The 19,323-nt window shown below is 39.1% G+C and overlaps 1 protein-coding gene across 4 annotated transcripts in view; it reads left to right on the top strand.

The window, feature by feature from the left end:
* Positions 1 to 13,809, top strand: part of tet3 (tet methylcytosine dioxygenase 3) — a 56,841-nt gene extending 43,032 nt beyond the window's left edge. For all 4 annotated transcript variants that reach the window (XM_056457432.1, XM_056457435.1, XM_056457433.1 and 1 more), the window contains 7 exons: positions 1,452 to 1,545; positions 2,772 to 2,980; positions 4,102 to 4,252; positions 5,182 to 5,271; positions 6,454 to 6,591; positions 7,629 to 7,977; positions 8,607 to 13,809. In XM_056457432.1, coding sequence (XP_056313407.1) covers positions 1,452 to 1,545; positions 2,772 to 2,980; positions 4,102 to 4,252; positions 5,182 to 5,271; positions 6,454 to 6,591; positions 7,629 to 7,977; positions 8,607 to 10,327 — 2,752 coding nt within the window. In that variant the 3' untranslated portion in view covers positions 10,328 to 13,809. The remainder of the gene's footprint in view (positions 1 to 1,451; positions 1,546 to 2,771; positions 2,981 to 4,101; positions 4,253 to 5,181; positions 5,272 to 6,453; positions 6,592 to 7,628; positions 7,978 to 8,606) is intronic.
* Positions 13,810 to 19,323: the final 5,514 nt, after the last annotated feature.

The following is a 19,323-nucleotide window of genomic DNA, read 5'->3' as shown; positions in this document are numbered from 1 at the left end:
CATGCTTCTTGCTTTCTTAAAACAATATCATTACCTGGAGAACATTTTTAAGGTTGAACTGAAAGGTCAGTATGCTTGCATTTTATTTAGCATCTGCCTTTTCTCTAGTGTCCTCTAACATTACCAAAAATAGTAGATGGAGTAGTGTTTTCTCATACACATTTAATAAATATCAGTTAATCTAAATTAATTTCCATTTATAGATTGAATTACGTTTTTCTTGTTTAAAATGGAAGGTTACTTAAGAGACCACAGAAGAATACTGCTGACCCCATGTCATTTGCTTTAAGAGTTTCATAGTGACCCTGTCATTGTTCTGCAAGAAAAAGCTCTGGCGGTTGGATCCTGGCAACAGATTCTCAACCAGCTGAGGATAAGCATCTCTTTTTTTCTGCAGTTTGCTCTCCCTTCACCCCTTCCTCCCACCTTCCTTCTCTATGATCTTGTCCCCAGGGTAATCCTGACCCAGAATCCAACAGGAGTAACAGGAAATATTGGCATCAGCAGATCCACATAAGGGAAAGACAAGGAGACCAAGACAATGAAACTTAAGGGATGAGAGAAAGAATTTAAAGGAAATTAAAGTAGAATTGAAGCACGAGCTAAAGTGAGGAGAAGGTTGGGGCATATATAAAAGAAACATATTAAAGATTTAAGCAATGAGTATACTATAGCTTTTTTTTAAAGGTACAAGCATTGCTTTACAGCAGTGATGTCATGTAGGGTCTGTATCTCCAAAATCTCCAATCTAATTTGAAGTAAATCAAGGTTGGAAACCGTATTTACTGGGTATTTCTTGATCCTGTGATTTGTTCGATGTAAGAAAGAATATGAACAGCTCCACAGGCTTTTGCCCCCACCTTTACCCTGTAAGCACACAGTTTGGATAGGGTATCTCCACCTTTGCGGACCTCTGTTACACTTGTCCACTCTCATTGCTTTATTAGAGAGTGATTTGGGGGTAAAGTGCTTGTATTTCTATAGCCTGTGTCATCTCCTGAGAGATAAAGGGGGAGCTGGTGGGTAGAGGAAGAACCTCCCCTTTGTTTGTCTGTCAGACACTGACTATAGCCTTCTTAAGCCTAAAGCTGACCCTTTTGTGGCCTTTGACCTCATAGCCCACCCCTGTGGATTTTTCAGGCTTCTCCGCCTGACTGTGCAGTTATAACTGAACAGGTACTTCTACTTACCACATGTTGTCATGTTAGTTTCATTTGAGGAGACAAGCAATTGTTGACAGAGTACATGTCATCACACACGAATATGTGTAAACTCCAAACTGAGTATATAATAAGCTACTTTAATACATGCTATACATCGCATTGCATATATATGTAATTGTTAAAAAGACTTGCGCTCTGTGTCTTCTTTAGAATTGAGGTGGGCTGTCATATTCATGTAAACTTTGCAATTTAAGTGTGTTGCTCAAGTTTTGTCCCTCATTTTTATAGGTATGGGGAAAAGGGGGAAGCCGTTCGCATTGAAAAGGTGGTTTACACAGGGCGAGAAGGAAAGAGCTCTCAGGGATGTCCTATTGCTAAGTGGGTAAGTTTGCAATCTACACATATCTAAAATCAGTTAGTCGCATGCTTACCTGAATGATCAGATGAATAATCAAGCTCAAGTTCTTCATAATTAGGCAGATGTAGAGTTCAGTTTACCCAAACATGTTTCCTAAGAGCTAGTTGGATTAGACTGTAGGATATTTTGGAACTTAAACACACCTACAACTTAAATGTGCTGTATGTACGTTTTTGACTCTTCTAAATCATAAAAATGCCATAATATGTTTGTAGATATTTAAGAAACATGCCAAGTAAACATACTTGTTTATCTGGAAAACAATGCTGAAGTCAGATATTCTGCTTTGAAAATGTGTTTTCTGTGCCGGAACGCTGTCTTTGTTCTGGTCAGTTTCACCTGCCCAATGCCAGTTTGGTCAACTATGTTTCAGCACCCCGTGTTGCCTTGGTGGAAAACTGCATATTCCATCCATTCATTCAGAAAGGCTCTGAAAGCATGCATCCGTGACCGAAATGCGACCTCCAGTGGACAGTAGCAGACTCCACACTTTTCCACATTAGGTTATTAATTAGCAAACGATATAAATATTATGAGCGTAAACATTAGGTGAGCAGATTGCATTGTAACAGTGTGTCCTAACAACATGCTTCATGGCGAGATACACAGTGATAAGGAATTTGGCTGTTTGCGCCAGATGAAACACGACAGAAATTTTAATACATATTAAACCTCTTTAACATTATTAAATGTACATGCAGAATCACTGATATGTCTTTAGTTCTAAAGTTCAATTTCAAATGGTTTATTTTCAAGATCAGAGGTGAACTATCTGCTGCTGCTTTCAGTATATGGCAATATATGTCATGTAAAATGCCATTCAAACTCACATTTTTAGCATTTAACACTGAATAAAAGACATGATGTGTACCTGAGGTGATCATTGTCAGTTTTCTGTTGTTCACCTGTAAGAAATAGAAGCTGTTTCTAAGAAATCAATTCAAGGTGTTGGTTAGGACAAAAACTCCTTTTAATATGGAAAATATTCCTTCTATAGCGTGCTGTTGCTTTTATTTAGAACACGGTTTAAATCACTCGCTCCTGTCCTCAATCTGGCAACCTGTGCTTGGGTTTATTTTGACCCAGGAGTGCAATACCTAGTTCAACCACTGGGTATCAAACGTACATACTGCACCTTTAAGATCACTCGTATGCCTTCATCATTACAGACTGTAATGTTCTCTTCATAGGTGTTACGTCGCAGCAGTGAAAAGGAGAAAGTGTTGTGTGTTGTCAAGCAACGGCCTGGGCACCACTGTGCCAACACTGTCATCATCATTGTCATCCTGGCCTGGGAAGGTGTGCCCCGTGGTCTTGGCGATAAACTGTACAGAGAAGTCACAGAAACCATCACCAAATATGGCAATCCCACCAGCCGTCGCTGTGGACTCAATGAGGAGTAAGTTTTGAACACAACAGATAGTTGTCCTTGAAGGTTAAATAATAAAAAGCTGACATGAAATGACACTAGCCAACAACTTTGAGGAACACCTTCCTAGTACCAGGTTAGACACAGTTTTATCCACAGAACTCCTTTAATCTTCGTGGCCTAGATTCAACAAGATGCTGTAAATATTCTTCAGAGATTTACATCAGTGCTGACCATAAAGCATGCAAATGAGTTGTTTGCACATCTGTGATACAAATATCATGTTTCACCACATTGCAAAAGTGCTCTGTTGGACTGGGATCTGGTAACAGTGAGACCATTTGAGTTTGATGAACTCAGTGTCATATTCAAGAATCCACATCCAAAAGATGTAATTCAATTAAGTCTGCTGGAAATAGCCATCACAGGATGTTACTGATAGGAGTGGCACCCAGCTCTGCTGCTAAAGCTCATCTACTTCAAAGTTTGATATGTCGTGTTTCCTTAACTTTCGTCAATTGGTGAAGTTTGTTCCTCGCCACTGTCACCACTGGCTTGCTTGGTTTGGGACTTGTGGAGCTGCGCATTGATGGATTTGCTCTTGTGTTTGGACTCTCAGCAGTGACATTTAAAACCACTCTGAACTGAACTAAACTGAACTTCAACTCTGAAAACTGGACTGACAGTTTCAATTTACTAGCTTTACTTAACTTCTATGTTAAGCTGCTTTGACACAATCTACATTGTAAAAGCGCTATAGAAATAAAGATGAATTGAATTGTGTCCATTAAAAATGCTGTTCTGCAGATATTTCAGTTACTTTTGCCTTGTCTATAACCTCAAACCAGTTTGTACACTCTCCTTTCCCCTCTGGGATCAACAAGACATTTTTTTGCCCACAGAACTGATCTTCATTAGATAATTCCCCATTTTCAGGTTTTCTGTAAACCCTATTGATCTATGCATGTCAATATTCCAGTGATCTTAAAGTATTTTAAATAAACCCTCTAGCCATTGCCACCAACAACCATGCCATGTTCAATCTCTTAAATCATGTTTCGTTACACTTTCAATTCTTAGTTTGTCAGATCAACTCGTTGTCTGCATTTATTGTGACCTCTAATTAAATCCATGTTGGATGCATTTTGCAGTCGAACCTGTGCATGTCAAGGGAAGGACCCAGAGACCTGTGGAGCTTCATTCTCTTTTGGCTGTTCCTGGAGCATGTATTTCAATGGATGCAAGTATGCTCGAAGCAAGATCCCTCGTAAGTTCAGACTGCAGGGAGACCACCCCAAAGAGGTTAGTTACATATAAATAAAGGCATACTTTAATTTTACTTGTGTTTTTTTAATAAACTAAATCAAATACTCAAATATATTTTTACATTACCCTAACTAGCAAAAAAAATAAATATTGAAATGTGAAGGAAACCATTCCAAACTACATTGATGAATTAATGATATATAATTAAACATATTGTGTTGCAATTTGGTTACTGAATGAGATATGAGTTTCTGTTATTATTAATTGACAGATAAATAACATTGTGCTGTTTAAATGGATACTATATATGCACCCTTCACTTGTTTCAAACCTGTTTGAGTTTCTGACTTTAGTTATCTGTTTCATCCATGTTATGCGGAGTTCACACTGCTAAATGATTTAAAAACAAAATGCAGCTAATAAGCTTAGCCTTAATCCTTTTCCCAAACTGTCCTCCATTTATCTGGTCCAGAATATAACTGAAGCCATGTTTCCTGAACTCGTGGTCTTATACTCCTCTCTGAACTCCCTGCTCCCCTGTATCTTACTCTCTTATTGGCTGTAGGTCAGCTGCAATGTGTTTTTTCATCAGAACTCTTTTCACACAGCAGGACTGTGAATCACAGACAGGTTCAGATGTTTAGCATGCCAAATTTTTCACATGTGTCAGTGGCACGTAAGCAAGTCTTTCTGATCACATCTTTGATAATTCACTCTCTGTGACTCTCACTCATATTAACAAGCACCAATTTGGTTCGGATTTCAGGCGTTTGTCAGAAATTTCACAAAAACCTGTCTGCGAGAGAATAATTAGGTGGAAAATTGTGCAGTGTGAACTAAGCTGTTGCTTGAACAGGACAATTTTGTCACAAATGTTAGTAGATAAATGTGTCAGTCACAACCATTTACTGTGTAAACAGCCATTTACTGTGCATGCTATTTACAATTCCTTTTTTTTTGTATAGGAGGACAATCTCAGGGATAACTTCCAAAACTTGGCCACACATGTGGCCCCTCTCTATAAGAAACTAGCTCCCCAGGCCTACAGCAACCAGGTTTGTTTTATTATTAAAAGTGGTCAGTATAGTCACTAAACTGATTTTAGACCATTCAGGCACATTTAAGAGCCCCTATTTAGCATTATAAATGGTCCTATTTTGGTTTTGGGGGTCTTTAACAACAGGCTGATATGCATGCATGGTAAAAAAAAAAACAACACTTTCAATGTCTCATAATATGCGATTATTTTTACCTAATTATCCCAGCAACTGCCATATGATTTGTTCAGCGATTCATTTGATCCTAAACCACTCCTTATCGCAAAGCTAATCTGCGTCGATTGGTCTAATGACCCAGTCTGGTGTGATTGGTTCAGCGCGAGACAGAGAGAAACGCCCACCACAGCTATGTAGCATCACACAGAGTATGTGAGAGCCCAATCCAGGAATGTAATAGATAAATGATTACAAACCGCGCAGGGCGAATACAACCTATAACACACAATTAAACACATATTTTGCAAACTACACAAAATGAGGCAACAATTTTAATTACACTTACATGTTATGATCCCGAGGAAGAAGAAACAGGTGCATATGAACTGTAACAGTTACTGACAAAGTCCCTGTCAAACTCTGACAAAGTCCCATACATAATAGTCTCTGCTGCTCCTTCCTTTAAAAGCAAACGGCCGGCAAATCCTGCATTGCAGCATAGGTGCAATGTATTAAAAACCTGAAAATGACAGGAACAAACACAGTCCGCGGTTGGCTATACTGTGGTATTGATGTGAAAATGAACTTTAACCCTTTATACCCCACAACCGAGTCTCTATCTGTCAGTGATTGTCATTTTCTTGTCATGATCAGTCCTGTGACCCCTTGCGCTTGGCTAGTGTCTAAGGGGAAAGGCGCGTTCACGTTTTTACCGGAACCGACACTTCATATTTGTTGATGTACCGTATCAACCTTGATGCATTCAAGCAAAAGATCCAAACCCAACACGATTCATTTATTTGACTCTGAGTCGACTATTTCGTTAAAGAATCAATAGTTTTAAACACTACTTTCAGATTTAAACCTCTAACTGGAATGTTGACTTGAAGGTTTGTTGGAGTTTTATGTAATTAGGATGCTTAGAATTATCCTGTTTGAGTATGTTATAAATATACAGAGGATAATGCATTCTGAAAGTGTTAACAAATACTGAATTTGTAATTTTTTTTCTGTTTTATTTAGTGTTTACATGAGGATATTGCTTCAGACTGTCGGTTGGGATTGAAGGAAGGACGTCCATTTTCAGGAATCACTGCATGCATGGATTTCTGTGCTCATGCTCACAAAGACCAGCATAACCTCCACAATGGCTGCACTGTGGTAAGTTACTTTGTGTACATGCATGTGCATAAAAATGTGGCTATAAAGAGTTATATATTTTCTCTGTTAAGCCAATTGTAAAAATCTTATGTAATGAAGAGCAGGTGTTTTTCTTGTCATACAAACAATTATGCAAGAATGTGCTGTGATCACTGCATGACAATGTCAGCTGTAATACATGCATTGTGAATTGTTCCTGTACAAATAAATGTCATTCACTAAATGATTCATTTGTCGAGTTTAGATTAAAATTTTTTGTGAACGTTTCTGTGTGCAGTAGATGTTAGAGATCAGAATGGTTGAAGTAGTTACTTTAGCCTTCAACTTCCTCATTTTCAGTGTTGGGCAGTGACGTCGCTACTTGCTAGCTTAACTACATTTCTCAGTAGCATGGTGGTGACGTTGCTACTTTATAAAACCAATAGCTTTTCAGTAGCAAAGTTATTTTTTTAGTCAAGTAGCGCAGTAGCGTCCACACAAGTTACAATTACCGATCGCAGTTCAATAAGTGACAGCACCAACATTCACAGAGCTAGCCGATGAAGGTAAATCCATATGATGGCGAGAATAACAATTTCTTCTTCTACCTGTTTTACGATGGTTGACAACAAACTTTTTAGTGCGTTACTACCACCTCTCGCAAGTTAGTGTAATTTAATGCTTATTCGTAAATATTTCTCTTTATTATAATGATTTTATTGGATTTTACTATCATTTGTTTCTGTTTGGTACAATATTATTTACAGTAAATTACTGAACTGAACAATTCTGCCTCACATGATTCACTGACAGGTTTAGTGATCACTAAGAAATGAATAATTTAAGTTGCTTCGATTTAAAAATGAAAATGGCAAAAATAGCTTAAATGTAGCTAAGCTACTTCTGCAAAGTAGCTTTTAGCTTAGCTTGCTACATTTCCCAGGGTGTAGCTTTTAGTTTAGTTAAGCTACATTTTAATTAGTGTAGCTAATAGCTTAGCTCACTACATTTTTCAAGTTGCTTGCCCAACACCACTCATTTTTTTTCTTTTCTAATAGGTGTGCACTCTCACGAAAGAGGACAATCGCACAGTGGGCACAATCCCAGAAGATGAGCAGCTGCATGTGCTTCCGCTCTACAAGATCGCTACAACTGATGAGTTTGGTAGTGAGGAGAACCAGCGTCTCAAAATGCAGACAGGAGCCATCCAGGTGCTCGCTAACTTCCGTCGAGAGGTTAGAAAACTTCCAGAACCTGCAAAATCATGCCGCCAGCGTCGATTGGAGGCCAAAAAGGCTGCATCAGAGAAAAAGAACAGGAAATTGCAGCTTGTAGAAACTCCAGAGAAGACTGTCAAGATGGAGATACGCCATGCAGAGTCACCCCACATTCAGCAAGGCAATAAAGGTTATTGGTTAAATCATTTTACTCATATGATAAGCAGCAGATATACAATTCTGAACAAAGGGAGTTCTTTAAACTACTGGTCGATAAACAACAAATCATTAATCTACCATGAGTAGGGGCATTTTAGAGATGTGGTCTTTGGACATTGGGGTAACATTAAAAATGGAATTTGCTTTTACAAAAAAGTTTTGAACTATGTTCCAATGGGGCGTCATGGTGGGGTAGTGGGTAACATGATCGCCTCACAGCAAGAAGGTTGCTGGTTCAAGCCTAGGCTGGGTCAGTTGGCATTTCTGTGTGGAGTTTGCATTTTCTCCCCGTGTTTGTGTGGGTTTCCTCCGGGTGCTCCGGTTTCCCCCACAAGTCCAAAGATATAGGTATAGGTGAATTGGGTAAGCTAAAATTGTCCATAGTGTATGTGTGTGAATGAGTGTGTGTGGATGTTTCCCAGTGTTGGGTTGCAGCTGGAAGGGCATCCGCTGCATAAAATTGCTGCATCATTCTGCTGTGGCCACCACAGATTAATAAAGGGACTAAGCTGAAATGAAAATGTAGGAATGAACTATATTCAAAAGTTATTAACTATGAACTAATTGTTTTAAAATACTGTTTTGTTTTTTGTCATGTAGCTATTCCAAAACAGGAGGTGAAACCAACCATTAAAAAAGAGCCTGTCGACCACTTCCAGCCCTTCAATGGAGCCATACATGGTTACCATGCACTAGGGAATGGCAAGACAAACCCTGATCCCCATAACATGAACAGTTCGTTTTCCTACCCTGGTAACTATGCAAGAGGTCGCATCCCTAGCAACAGTCATCCTCCTGCACAGAGCCCTATCAATGGCTTTCACCCTAACCTCCAAGATATACGGTATGGTTATTACAACTACCCTTCCAGTGCACTTTTCTCTCCTGAGCTCTTGAGATATGATAAAGGAGCCTGGCCCAAAAACGGAGAACCCTCTGCCACAGCATTTGAACAGAAGCCGGATGTTCAGTGTCTCCAAGCCAATCTGGCACAGGCGTATCCCCCCCATCATGGGCAGTCTCAGGCACAAATGGCTGATGCATCTATTCAAGGCTACCCACAACCTTCTGATGTTTCGCAGTCTCGTACTTCATCTATGTCTCTTGAGCAGACACACCGCTCAACACCCATAGTCAAACAGGAGCCCATGGATGTGCCATTGTACAAAGCCAGATCAGATGGTCAAGCGCCGAGCTGCCCTACCACTCCCAGTACAACACCAAAACCTGAAGGATGGCCTGGGCACAAACCAAACGGCGGTCTAGTCTCTAAAGGCTGGGATGGAAACATCAGAGCAGCCTCAAATAATTCACCCTTCACACCAGATAAGCAGAGGCTCCACCAGCAACACCCACACCAACACGAACATCCTCAGTATCCACAGCAGCAACAGTGGAATTCCTATTCCTGCCCAAACACTCCAATGGCATCTCCTGCCCCATCTCCGTCCCCATCCCTAAAAGCAGGCCTATCACCTGCACCCTCTCCACACCCGTCCACCCCAAGACAGTGGGGAAGCCCTGCCCCTAGTCCACAACCTAAAGCATGGGGTCCATACGGTCCCATGGGTTATGGTGCTGGTGTTATCAGGCAAGGCAACCCTGCTGGTGCTTTCCCTGATAAAATGCTTTCCCAGGCAGGTGTAAATTGTGGCTCTGCACCTCTTGGACTCCAGGAGAAAGCCTGGAAGTCTGGTGGTGGGTCAGCAGCAGGTAGCACGCCATCTCCAGCTCCTGAGGGGCGATTGTTTCCCGATGCACTGCAAAGGTCAGACAGCCAGGCATGTTGGGACAGTGGAGCAGAGACACAGAGTGAACGAGATCCTGAAGAGGACGAGGTGTGGTCTGACAGTGAACACAACTTCTTGGATCCCAACATCGGAGGAGTAGCAGTTGCACCTGCTCATGGTTGTGTCTTGATTGAGTGTGCCCGTCGAGAGCTCCATGCCACCACACCGCTTAAAAAGCCTGACCGCACTCACCCAAGCCGCATATCCCTGGTCTTCTACCAGCACAAGAACCTGAACCAGCCCTGCCATGGTCTGGCTTTGTGGGAATCCAAGATGAAAATCCTGGCAGAGCGAGCGCGACAACGGCAACAAGAAGCTGCTCTTTTGGGTCTCTCACAGGAAGAAATTAAGGCCTACGGGAAAAAGCGCAAATGGGCGGCTGGGTCAGCAAGCCCGTCCCCTGGACAAACTAAGGACAAACGGGAGGGTGTAGTGACACGGATGGCCCCAACACAGCATAGCACCACCATAGTCACAGTTTCACCTTACCCGTCCACACACCTTACTGGTCCTTACAGTCGATTCGTGTGAACTCTTGTAGACTGTTGCCCCCTGGAGCCAGAGGTGGGAATAGAAATGATAAGGATCATGAATCTTACTCCTTTACCATTTGCTTACCTTCTTCTAGCTCCAAGACCTTTGTCTGGCCACCACAAGGGAGGGAGAATAGAGGAAGGGGCACTTTTTTCACTTTTATTTCTTTTACCTCAAATTTTGGCAGCAGTTTGGGAGTTCCCCAAACGGACACGCTGTCTATGGTGCTCTTTCTCTCTCCAACGCGGGAGGGATTTCCATAGCTACCCCTCCTTAAGTGAATTTGATGATTCTAATTATTATTGCTCTATTATCAATATTATTACAATTGCTATTGTTACTGTTAATGTTGATATTACAGGTATTGTTATTATATTATGAAGATGACTATTTTTATTTGAATGTTATTGTTTTTTTATCATTGTTTTTAACGTTATGATTTTTTTCCTCTTACTAAGAGGGACTTCCTTTCTTCATTCTCGCTTGTTCATTATGAAAATGAAAACAAGCTAATCAGCATTTTTGTTGCGCTTTTCGCCTCTCCAGCCTTTCAATTAATGATGCACCTTCACATCATTGCGAGTCACATTTATGTGACTGCATTAAAGCAACTCTATATAGAGTATTTGCTCATTGTGCTAGTCACGGAACATGTGACCAAGAAAGAAAGGACCTGACACCAACTTAGGCCTTTCTGTTTGGTGCCACTCTAATGAAAACTCTGTAAAGTCTCTCATCCCTTCAAATGGTGCTTTTTTCAGTCTCAAGTGTCTCTGATTTTGCCTTCACAATATCGAGGCAGGTGCTGGACTTGGGTGCTCTTTAGCAGCAGATGTCAGTCATGTTCAGCGATGGGGACCTCAACGTCCCTGTGATTGGCTTAGCCTTTCATCGTGTCATCTGATTGGTGCTGACTCATTTGCAGCCATTCTTCTTTACCCATGTGACACCATGTAAACAAACTTCTTTAAGGTGCTGATCGTGCTATCAAAAATTCACCTTAATACAGCTGCCCTAAAAAGCTGCAAGACAACCCACCATGGGTCTTAAGCTTGTGATTTTCATGTAGACAGTCCAGACTCAAAGCTCAAATAGGGAGTTCTAAAATCAACCAGTTTGTATTGGCTTGGAATTCTGCAGTCTCTGCTTAAATCACCCTAGATATGTTCAGGTCACTGTTGGACGTTGAGCTGCAGAGATATTTAAATATGACTTGTGTGTACACAGGGTGCTTGAATGGGATTCTCAAAATAACTGGCCCTGTGTAAACTGAACATGTCTTCCATGTCCTGATATACCCGTATGACTGATAAAGTTATTATTTTGGGGATCTATTCTCACCCACTGCTGGTTAAACTCGCCAGCCTAATGGACAGAGCACATTTTTTTGGAGTTGGTGCTACTATGAGTCTATACTCCTGTAAAGTTGACCCCCTCATTGTTGTAAGCAGCCCTCTTTCTCCCCTCTTGCCCTCAGAGATCACCCACACCTGGAATTCATGGTGCTGAATGGCATTGTATAGTTTCAGCTGTGTGTGTGTGTGTGTGCGTGTGCGTGTGTTTTGATTCCAAAACTAGCACGCATCCTGGTCAGAATGTATGTGATGGCTGTCTGTGAGCAATGTACAGGGAGCAATGCAGGGCTGCCACTGGTTTACACAGGGCTGTAAGATGCTTGACACTCACAGAGGACAGATTCTGGTGCTCATTAAGTGGTCCTAAAGCTCTTTACCTCATGTTGTACAGACACTGGTCCCAGTCACAACATGCTACAAACACACGGGCGCTACATACTGCAGGCTTGCTGCCTACATCCACACTCGTAATTATTATTTATTATATGATAATGATGATGATTATTGTTATTGTGATTGCTGTCTTTCTTTCTTTTTTGGTTTGTTCATTTTAGAAAAATTGTAAATATTGAAGAGAGGATTTTATAAAAGCACTTTTAATCTTGATTTTAATGAGGATGATGGAAAAAAAAATAAGAACGGATTATTGACAACTTGAAGCCTAGTTTTTGTTTTAATGGAATTTTATTGGGAGAGATAGAAATGTAAATAGTTAAATATTTAGGTAAGATAATTTAACTGGTGAGGGATGATGGCCTAATCATGAATGATTCCTGAATTTTTAGTTGTCTGTATGTCCAGCCGTCAACAACAGACCGCAAAGCAGGATGCTTTGTGGCAACTCAAGATACTGCTGTCCTTCCTATTGTGAGTACTGTACTTACACCAATACCTCTGTGCTACCATTGTCACCGGCTTCCTTTTCCTGCATCTGATCCACATTTATAAACCATTAACAAATGGAGAACAAAGAATGTGACCATGTTGACCAATACAGATCATAAGGATTCAGGACTAACATTAGTTTTCAAAGGGATTGGAAGATCTTTTATTTTAACATGAAATTGGCCATAGACGTGAAAGAATACCTTGCAGTTTGAATCGTGGCTGCTTTCAGTTCAGAAGTCTAGGTGGCATTACTAATGTAATGCTTCTTTTTATTTCATGAAATATAGCAAGGGGTGAGTCTGAAAGAACTCTGAGTCTGCACTGACGTTGTTATCCTCCACTGTCACTTGTTCTTGGAGATACAAGACTTTCCCCTGAAGTTTAAATAGTGGTGTTTTAAGAGTACTCTTGAAGCCCAGCGGAGTTTTATTCAACCTAAATGGCTTTTGAACCATGGTGCTACCCCCTAGAGTTCACTGTGGAAATGACTCTTGGCAAACACTGTTGCAGTTCTTTGAGCTCTTAAATTGACATGTGAACTTGTTTTGAGAGGAAACTTACATATGGTGCTGATCATTTAAAATAAAAGATTTACTTAGTCATTTCAGATGATCACAATAACAAAAAGCACTCCAACTGATCCAGTTTCTCTTTTTAGCTATCACCTTATATGATGGTACTTGAAGATCATGATGGCAGGTAGAGAAATAGGTACTCTCATGCTTTTGATGTGAATAGACTGTTATTTTAATATTCTGGTGCTAGCTGAACTGCCCAGAGATGCGTTTTCACTCATTCTGAATTGAGTTTTTTTGAATATACTCGTTCTTTTTATTTACTCACATCTGCCTTTCGGCAACACTGTCACATACAAACACACACACACACACACACACAAACACAACACTTTCTCACATACACACACTAATCTGCCCCATTTATCAGCACTCACCTTTAAGAGTATCAGTCATGCCCAGTTTTCTACATCAAAATGTCTAAAGAGGAAAAAGAAAGAAAAAAAAACTGGCAGCTACATTCCTTTGAGTTGAAGATTGTTCTTGGTTCTATTTTACACGTTGAGTATGCAGTATGTAAAAAGTGTTATCTTTTGTTTGGTCTCTCTCCTTGTAGTGTATGGTGTATTATGTGAATACATAGTGTATGTGGAAAGATCCACAATACTGTTTTATGTTCTAAACTAAGAAAAAATAAAAAAAACAATTAAGAAATTGTGAAGCAGCGTTTATTAATTTAGTCACCTCACTGATTTGATGATCACAGAAGACTTTACACATTGTCAAATCTGCTTTGTACAATATATTTTCAGACTTTCAGACGTAAGTGAAGTATCAGTCAGCATAAACTAAATTGATGATTAATTAAACTAATTATTTTCAGGACGACATGGTGGCTCAGTGGTTAGCACCATCGCATCACATCCAGTTTTTGCATGTTCTTCCAATGTTCGTGTGTTTCCTCCAGGTGCTCGGGTTTCCCCCACAGTCCAAAGACATGCGCTATAGGTGAATTGAATAAACTAAGTTGGCCGTGGTGTATGTGTGTGAATGAGTGGATGTTTCCCAATACTGGGTTGCAGCTGGAAGGGTATCCGCTGTGTAAAACATATGCTGGATAAGTTGGCGGTTCATTCCACTGTAGTGACCCCTGATTGATGCAGGGATTAAGCCGAAGGAAAATTAATAAATGAACTATTTTTCAACTTTCAATGAAGCATCTAAAAATGTACCGTGTGTAAAATGCAAATACATACTAAGACAGACATCGCTACATGTGCACTAACACACTAAATACATTACAAATCGAATTTAAATGCAGTCAAATGAATACATAAATATCAATTAAATGTGCTATAGCTGAACATACAGAGGTTATAGTCTTTCAGTTCAGTTTGTACAAAGGGACCAACATTGAGCATTGTTACACTGTGAACAGTGAATTCTAATCATTAAAGACATCTTCAGCACTACAAACACTTGGTAGGTTTAGTTGGCTTTGAATATGGAATTCAATTCAGTTCAGTTGACTTTATTGGTACCCAGGTAGATTTTTTGCAGAAAAGTTTGACATTTGATCCAAATAATCTAATCACACACACACACACACACACACACACACACACATATATATACATATATATATATATATATATATATGAGCAATATCACACAAGTAGCAGTGTGGTATATCGGCACTGGTAGGAGGTGTGCATTAGCATGAGGTCACAGGCCTAGTGCCTTAGTGTCCCACCAGTGATGATATACAGCAATATCGCACTGCTGCTCATGTGATATTGCATTTACACAACAGTTTGATGGCATAATCATGTATATAAAAAAGAAAAACAAACAGAGAGAATCCAAAAATCCCTTTGTATGAGGAACTACTTTCTTCCACCATTCAGTATTTAAATGATTCTCTAGCTAATGTCTAAAGTGATGACAAAACACGTGAGTTTGTACGACTAGCAGCTAATCAGATTCAAGAACCAGACAGAACTGTTTTATATATTTATATATACTGTAACTATTTCTATATAATGTACATATAAAGTAAACATAAAAAGTACTTGTATAAGATATTACAATTTATTCAGAGTGACAACTGATGATGGGACAAAGCTATTCTTGTAACATTTTGACCTACTAAAAAGCATCTAAAAACCTTCGACCCAAAGGGAGTAGGTTAAACTCCTCAAACAGAGGATGAGAGCTACAGCTACTGATGTTCTGGCCAATCCATAAAAGCTGCCCAGTATACAGGGATTCAATACTCAACTGTGATTCACCAATCAACCTGCTAGACCACCTAATAGCCTGGCTTAGTCTATTGCTGTTTCTAAAGGACAGACTTCCAAACCATGCCACCAGAGAAAGAATAGAATAGACTCAATAAAAGCACAATAGAAAAGAGTAAGCATATTGGGGCCAATGTAAAAACGTGATAGTTTCCTGAGATAATAAAGGCGCTGATGCCCTTCTTACACACAGTTCACCTCAAAGTTTAAAAAAGGTCAATGGTACCCAAATATTTGTAGTTCTACTGTTTGACCCGTGATACGAGTCGCCTCAGCTGCTATATTATTCCTTCTAAAGTCAATAACCATGTCTTTAGTTCGACTCCTCACACCACAGAACAAAGTGATCCACTATGGGACCATGATTATTTTCATCTCTGTGGATGAGGCTTACAATCAGTGTTGTATGCATATTTCAGAATGAACTGATTTTCAAAGGTGCTCTGACACATGTTTGTGTAAAAGCGGGGATAACACACACCTTTCTGACAGGGAATTCACACTCTATTCACGGCTAAACTTTGATCATTTAAGACAGGGGTCACCAAACTCGGTCCTGCAGGGCCGCTGTTCCTCCAGGGTTTAGCTCCAACTTGCCTCAAAACACCTGCCTGGGTGTTTCAAATATAACTAGTAATTTGATTAGGGTTGAAGCTAAAATCTGCAGGACATCGGCCCTCCAGGAACAAGTTTGGTGACCCCTGATTTAAGATTTTAAAAAGTCTTATCTGTGTGAACAGGATATTCTGAAGTAGCCTTCTCTGAGCTGTACTTTGCTCCAAGTCCACACGATGGCAACAAAGCTCCGCGCAATCAGGATTAGTAGTGCACAGATGTGTGTTTGAGTGGAATGTACCTAAACCCCCATCCATTAAATTGTTGATCGGTAATCATTACCACTAAAAGAAGCAGTTAGTGCGTGGTCATAACAAATGACACACTAATCAGCAACAGTTGTTAAAGAATTATATTCAATCCCATGGAAAAACAATCATTACTGCTCTATGGCCTTATACTCAAAGCAATTCTCTAGTATGTTTTTCTACATTCCTCATTGCTATGTTTTCATCCAACTATTCTTGATGCACATAAACTGTGATGGAAACACTTTTACTGAACAAATTCCAGTAGGCGCTATAAAATAGTCATGTGATTTTGTTATAAGAGTGATGATAAAAATGTGTGTGAATGGACAAACCTGCAGGCTGAGCACACTGTAAAACATCTATAATGTTGTTTTGGTCATTCTAAAAAGCTGTGACCATTTCAGCATTAGTGTTAATATATTAATAATTACCTCAAGAGCGTCTGTGCTCCGCGTCTCACGCCTTCAAACGCCACTATGCATGTCGGCATCGTCTTCTGAGATACAAGTCATTTATTACATTTATCAGGAAATGTATCACCAGTTTATCAGGAAGTGACGATTTAGTTCTCTTTGACTCATTGGATGGAACCACTGCTTTCCTCGCACATCTTTTATGCGATATTCCAGTTTGTGCTTAAATTTAATCACATCTTTAGATGGAAACATAACTATTGATTTGTATTGATTTACATTTTTTTTGCCATTTACTCTTAAATGCTTAATTGTTTTTAGTACAGATTAATGTGACCCTTACCTCCGCATTATAGATTTCTACCACCTAAATCTGTACCTACAGCGATTACAAAGTTTAAGCTAATAAACTCGTCACGTTAACGTTTGCTTAAACTTTCATCTGTAAATTAAAAACCAGTAAAGAACAAACTGAAAGCAGAGAGAAGCGTCTAAAAACACTTCATTGCACACTGTAAAAATGCTGGGTTCAACACAATTTCTTCCTGTTGTCCCAACACAAATCGATTAAGTTAACTTGATTATGTTTTTAAAAATTTACTTGAACATAAAACAATCAAGTTGTCCCTAATACAATCTTAAGAATTGTGTTGTTTCAACTCATTTTAAATAAGTAGTTTGAACAAGCAACAAAATATATTTTTTAAGTGTATTTAAATCTTGTCAAATGTTATCAAGTGACCTTTTTATTTCCTGGGATTTCAGTTTTTCTTTGTGTTTTTGGAATAATTATGACATCACTCGCCAAACAACAGCTAGTTCATTTAAGTTGTTCCAGGGGGTATTCCAGAAAGCAGGTTATGCGACATACATAGCTAAGTTCAAGAGTAAATTAGTGCATAACCTCAGCTTTCAGATACCCTAACCTGAACTACAGTACTGATAGGATTCAACCTGGCCCAATAGAAATCCTCAATGAACCAAGCAGACCAAAGAGATGGGAGAGTGCTAAGAGGCTTGATTTGTCACAAATATCTTTAATTCAACTGTTTGCACTGAGGTAGTTCATTTCTTTATTACATGAAATACAATAAATGGCCTTTTTTATTTATTTTTTTTCCTTGAGTTATACCCAGCAGGCACAGGATGTCAACATTACATCAGATTGACGTTGTACCCCAAAGTTGTGGGACGTTACATTTTGTTTGGAAATGAAAATCTTGTTGACATCAGAACTCAATGTCAGGCTGACGTCAATGTCCAACATCCAACCTAAAATCAACCAAATACCAACGTCTAATGATGTTACAGCTTGAAGTTGTGTGGACGTTACCACTATGACGTCTATCAGACATTGGATTTTGGTTGCCATTCCTGACGAATAAACGTCAGTTTTAATGTCAATAGGACGATGGTTTAAGATGTTGGCTCGACCTTGGATTTTGGTCACTTTCCAACACAACCTAAAATCAACATCATTTGACGTTGTTATTGGACATCAAAATAATGTCGTACTTAGACACTGGCTAGACATTAGCTGCGTTCGACATGCAGCACAGCTGCAGCCGGTGATCAACGAGATTAGCCGAGCGGGGGCAGAGTTGAAAACGGAGCCGTCAAGCCGGACACCTCGGGGCTCAAAGTTGCTGCAGTCATGATGACCGATCACATGGCGTCATCATCATTTTTTTTATTTATAACAACAAAAGATTTACAAATAAAACAGAATACAGTCTCTACTATAGTTCATTTTTAAACAAGGGAATTATGAATTAAATATATTACAAACGCATGAGGGAAATAAGGGGAAGTGAGAGGGCAATATAAACATAAAAACAAACAGGCCTATTAAATACAAAGCAAAAAGCACAAATTCTGGGAGTTTAAACATCACTCTTTAGGCTAATAATTCTTGTTTGAATATGCTAAAAAGGGTTTACATTTATTTACATTTATAAATATAAAACTTTCCAATATATATTAGTGTAAAACCCAAAACAAGCTGTTTTAAGTCTTAAACAATGATTAAGATGATTTTGGATAATGAAAGCATTTATTAAAAGCACTTTAATCCAAAAAGATTGATCGAAAGGACATTCCTAAAATAAGTGAGCTACACTTTAAGTAGAAGTTTCCCAGAAAGACCAGGTATAAACGGCTAGACAGGAAATAAAAAAATATATATTTCATAATTCTAAAAATCATTTTATAATTATTTCATAAAATAGTTCTTAAACATCATTTGTTAAGAAACCTTTAGGGTGGCAGGATCAACGATGATAATTATTTTATGAGTCTGTAAGACTTATTTGAGTTGATATTTAGGCTATTTACTAAAATGTATCATTTAAATCGTTCATGGAGCTGAATGCAGTAAATAGTCTGTATAAAAAAAGGTTGAAAATAAACATATGCAAACAAGCTAGCCTTTACAACCAGATTATTTAACAAAAGATGATTACTGCAGTAAAATACTCATAGTATTTTAATAAGCATGATATGTACAAGATAGAGAGGGTATGAAAAGTCAATTGTTTGTTTTAAAACTTTTGAATCGGAAGTTGTTCAATAATAAAGCCAAAACACACGTGCTTGTTGTCATGCGATGAACTCGGCCAATTGTTTAATATCAGTGTCGTCATCCGAGCTCATGCAG

This window comes from Danio aesculapii, chromosome 5 (assembly GCF_903798145.1).
Source record: "Danio aesculapii chromosome 5, fDanAes4.1, whole genome shotgun sequence".
Taxonomy (NCBI): domain Eukaryota; kingdom Metazoa; phylum Chordata; class Actinopteri; order Cypriniformes; family Danionidae; genus Danio; species Danio aesculapii.
This window is presented reverse-complemented; position numbering and strand designations above follow the sequence as displayed.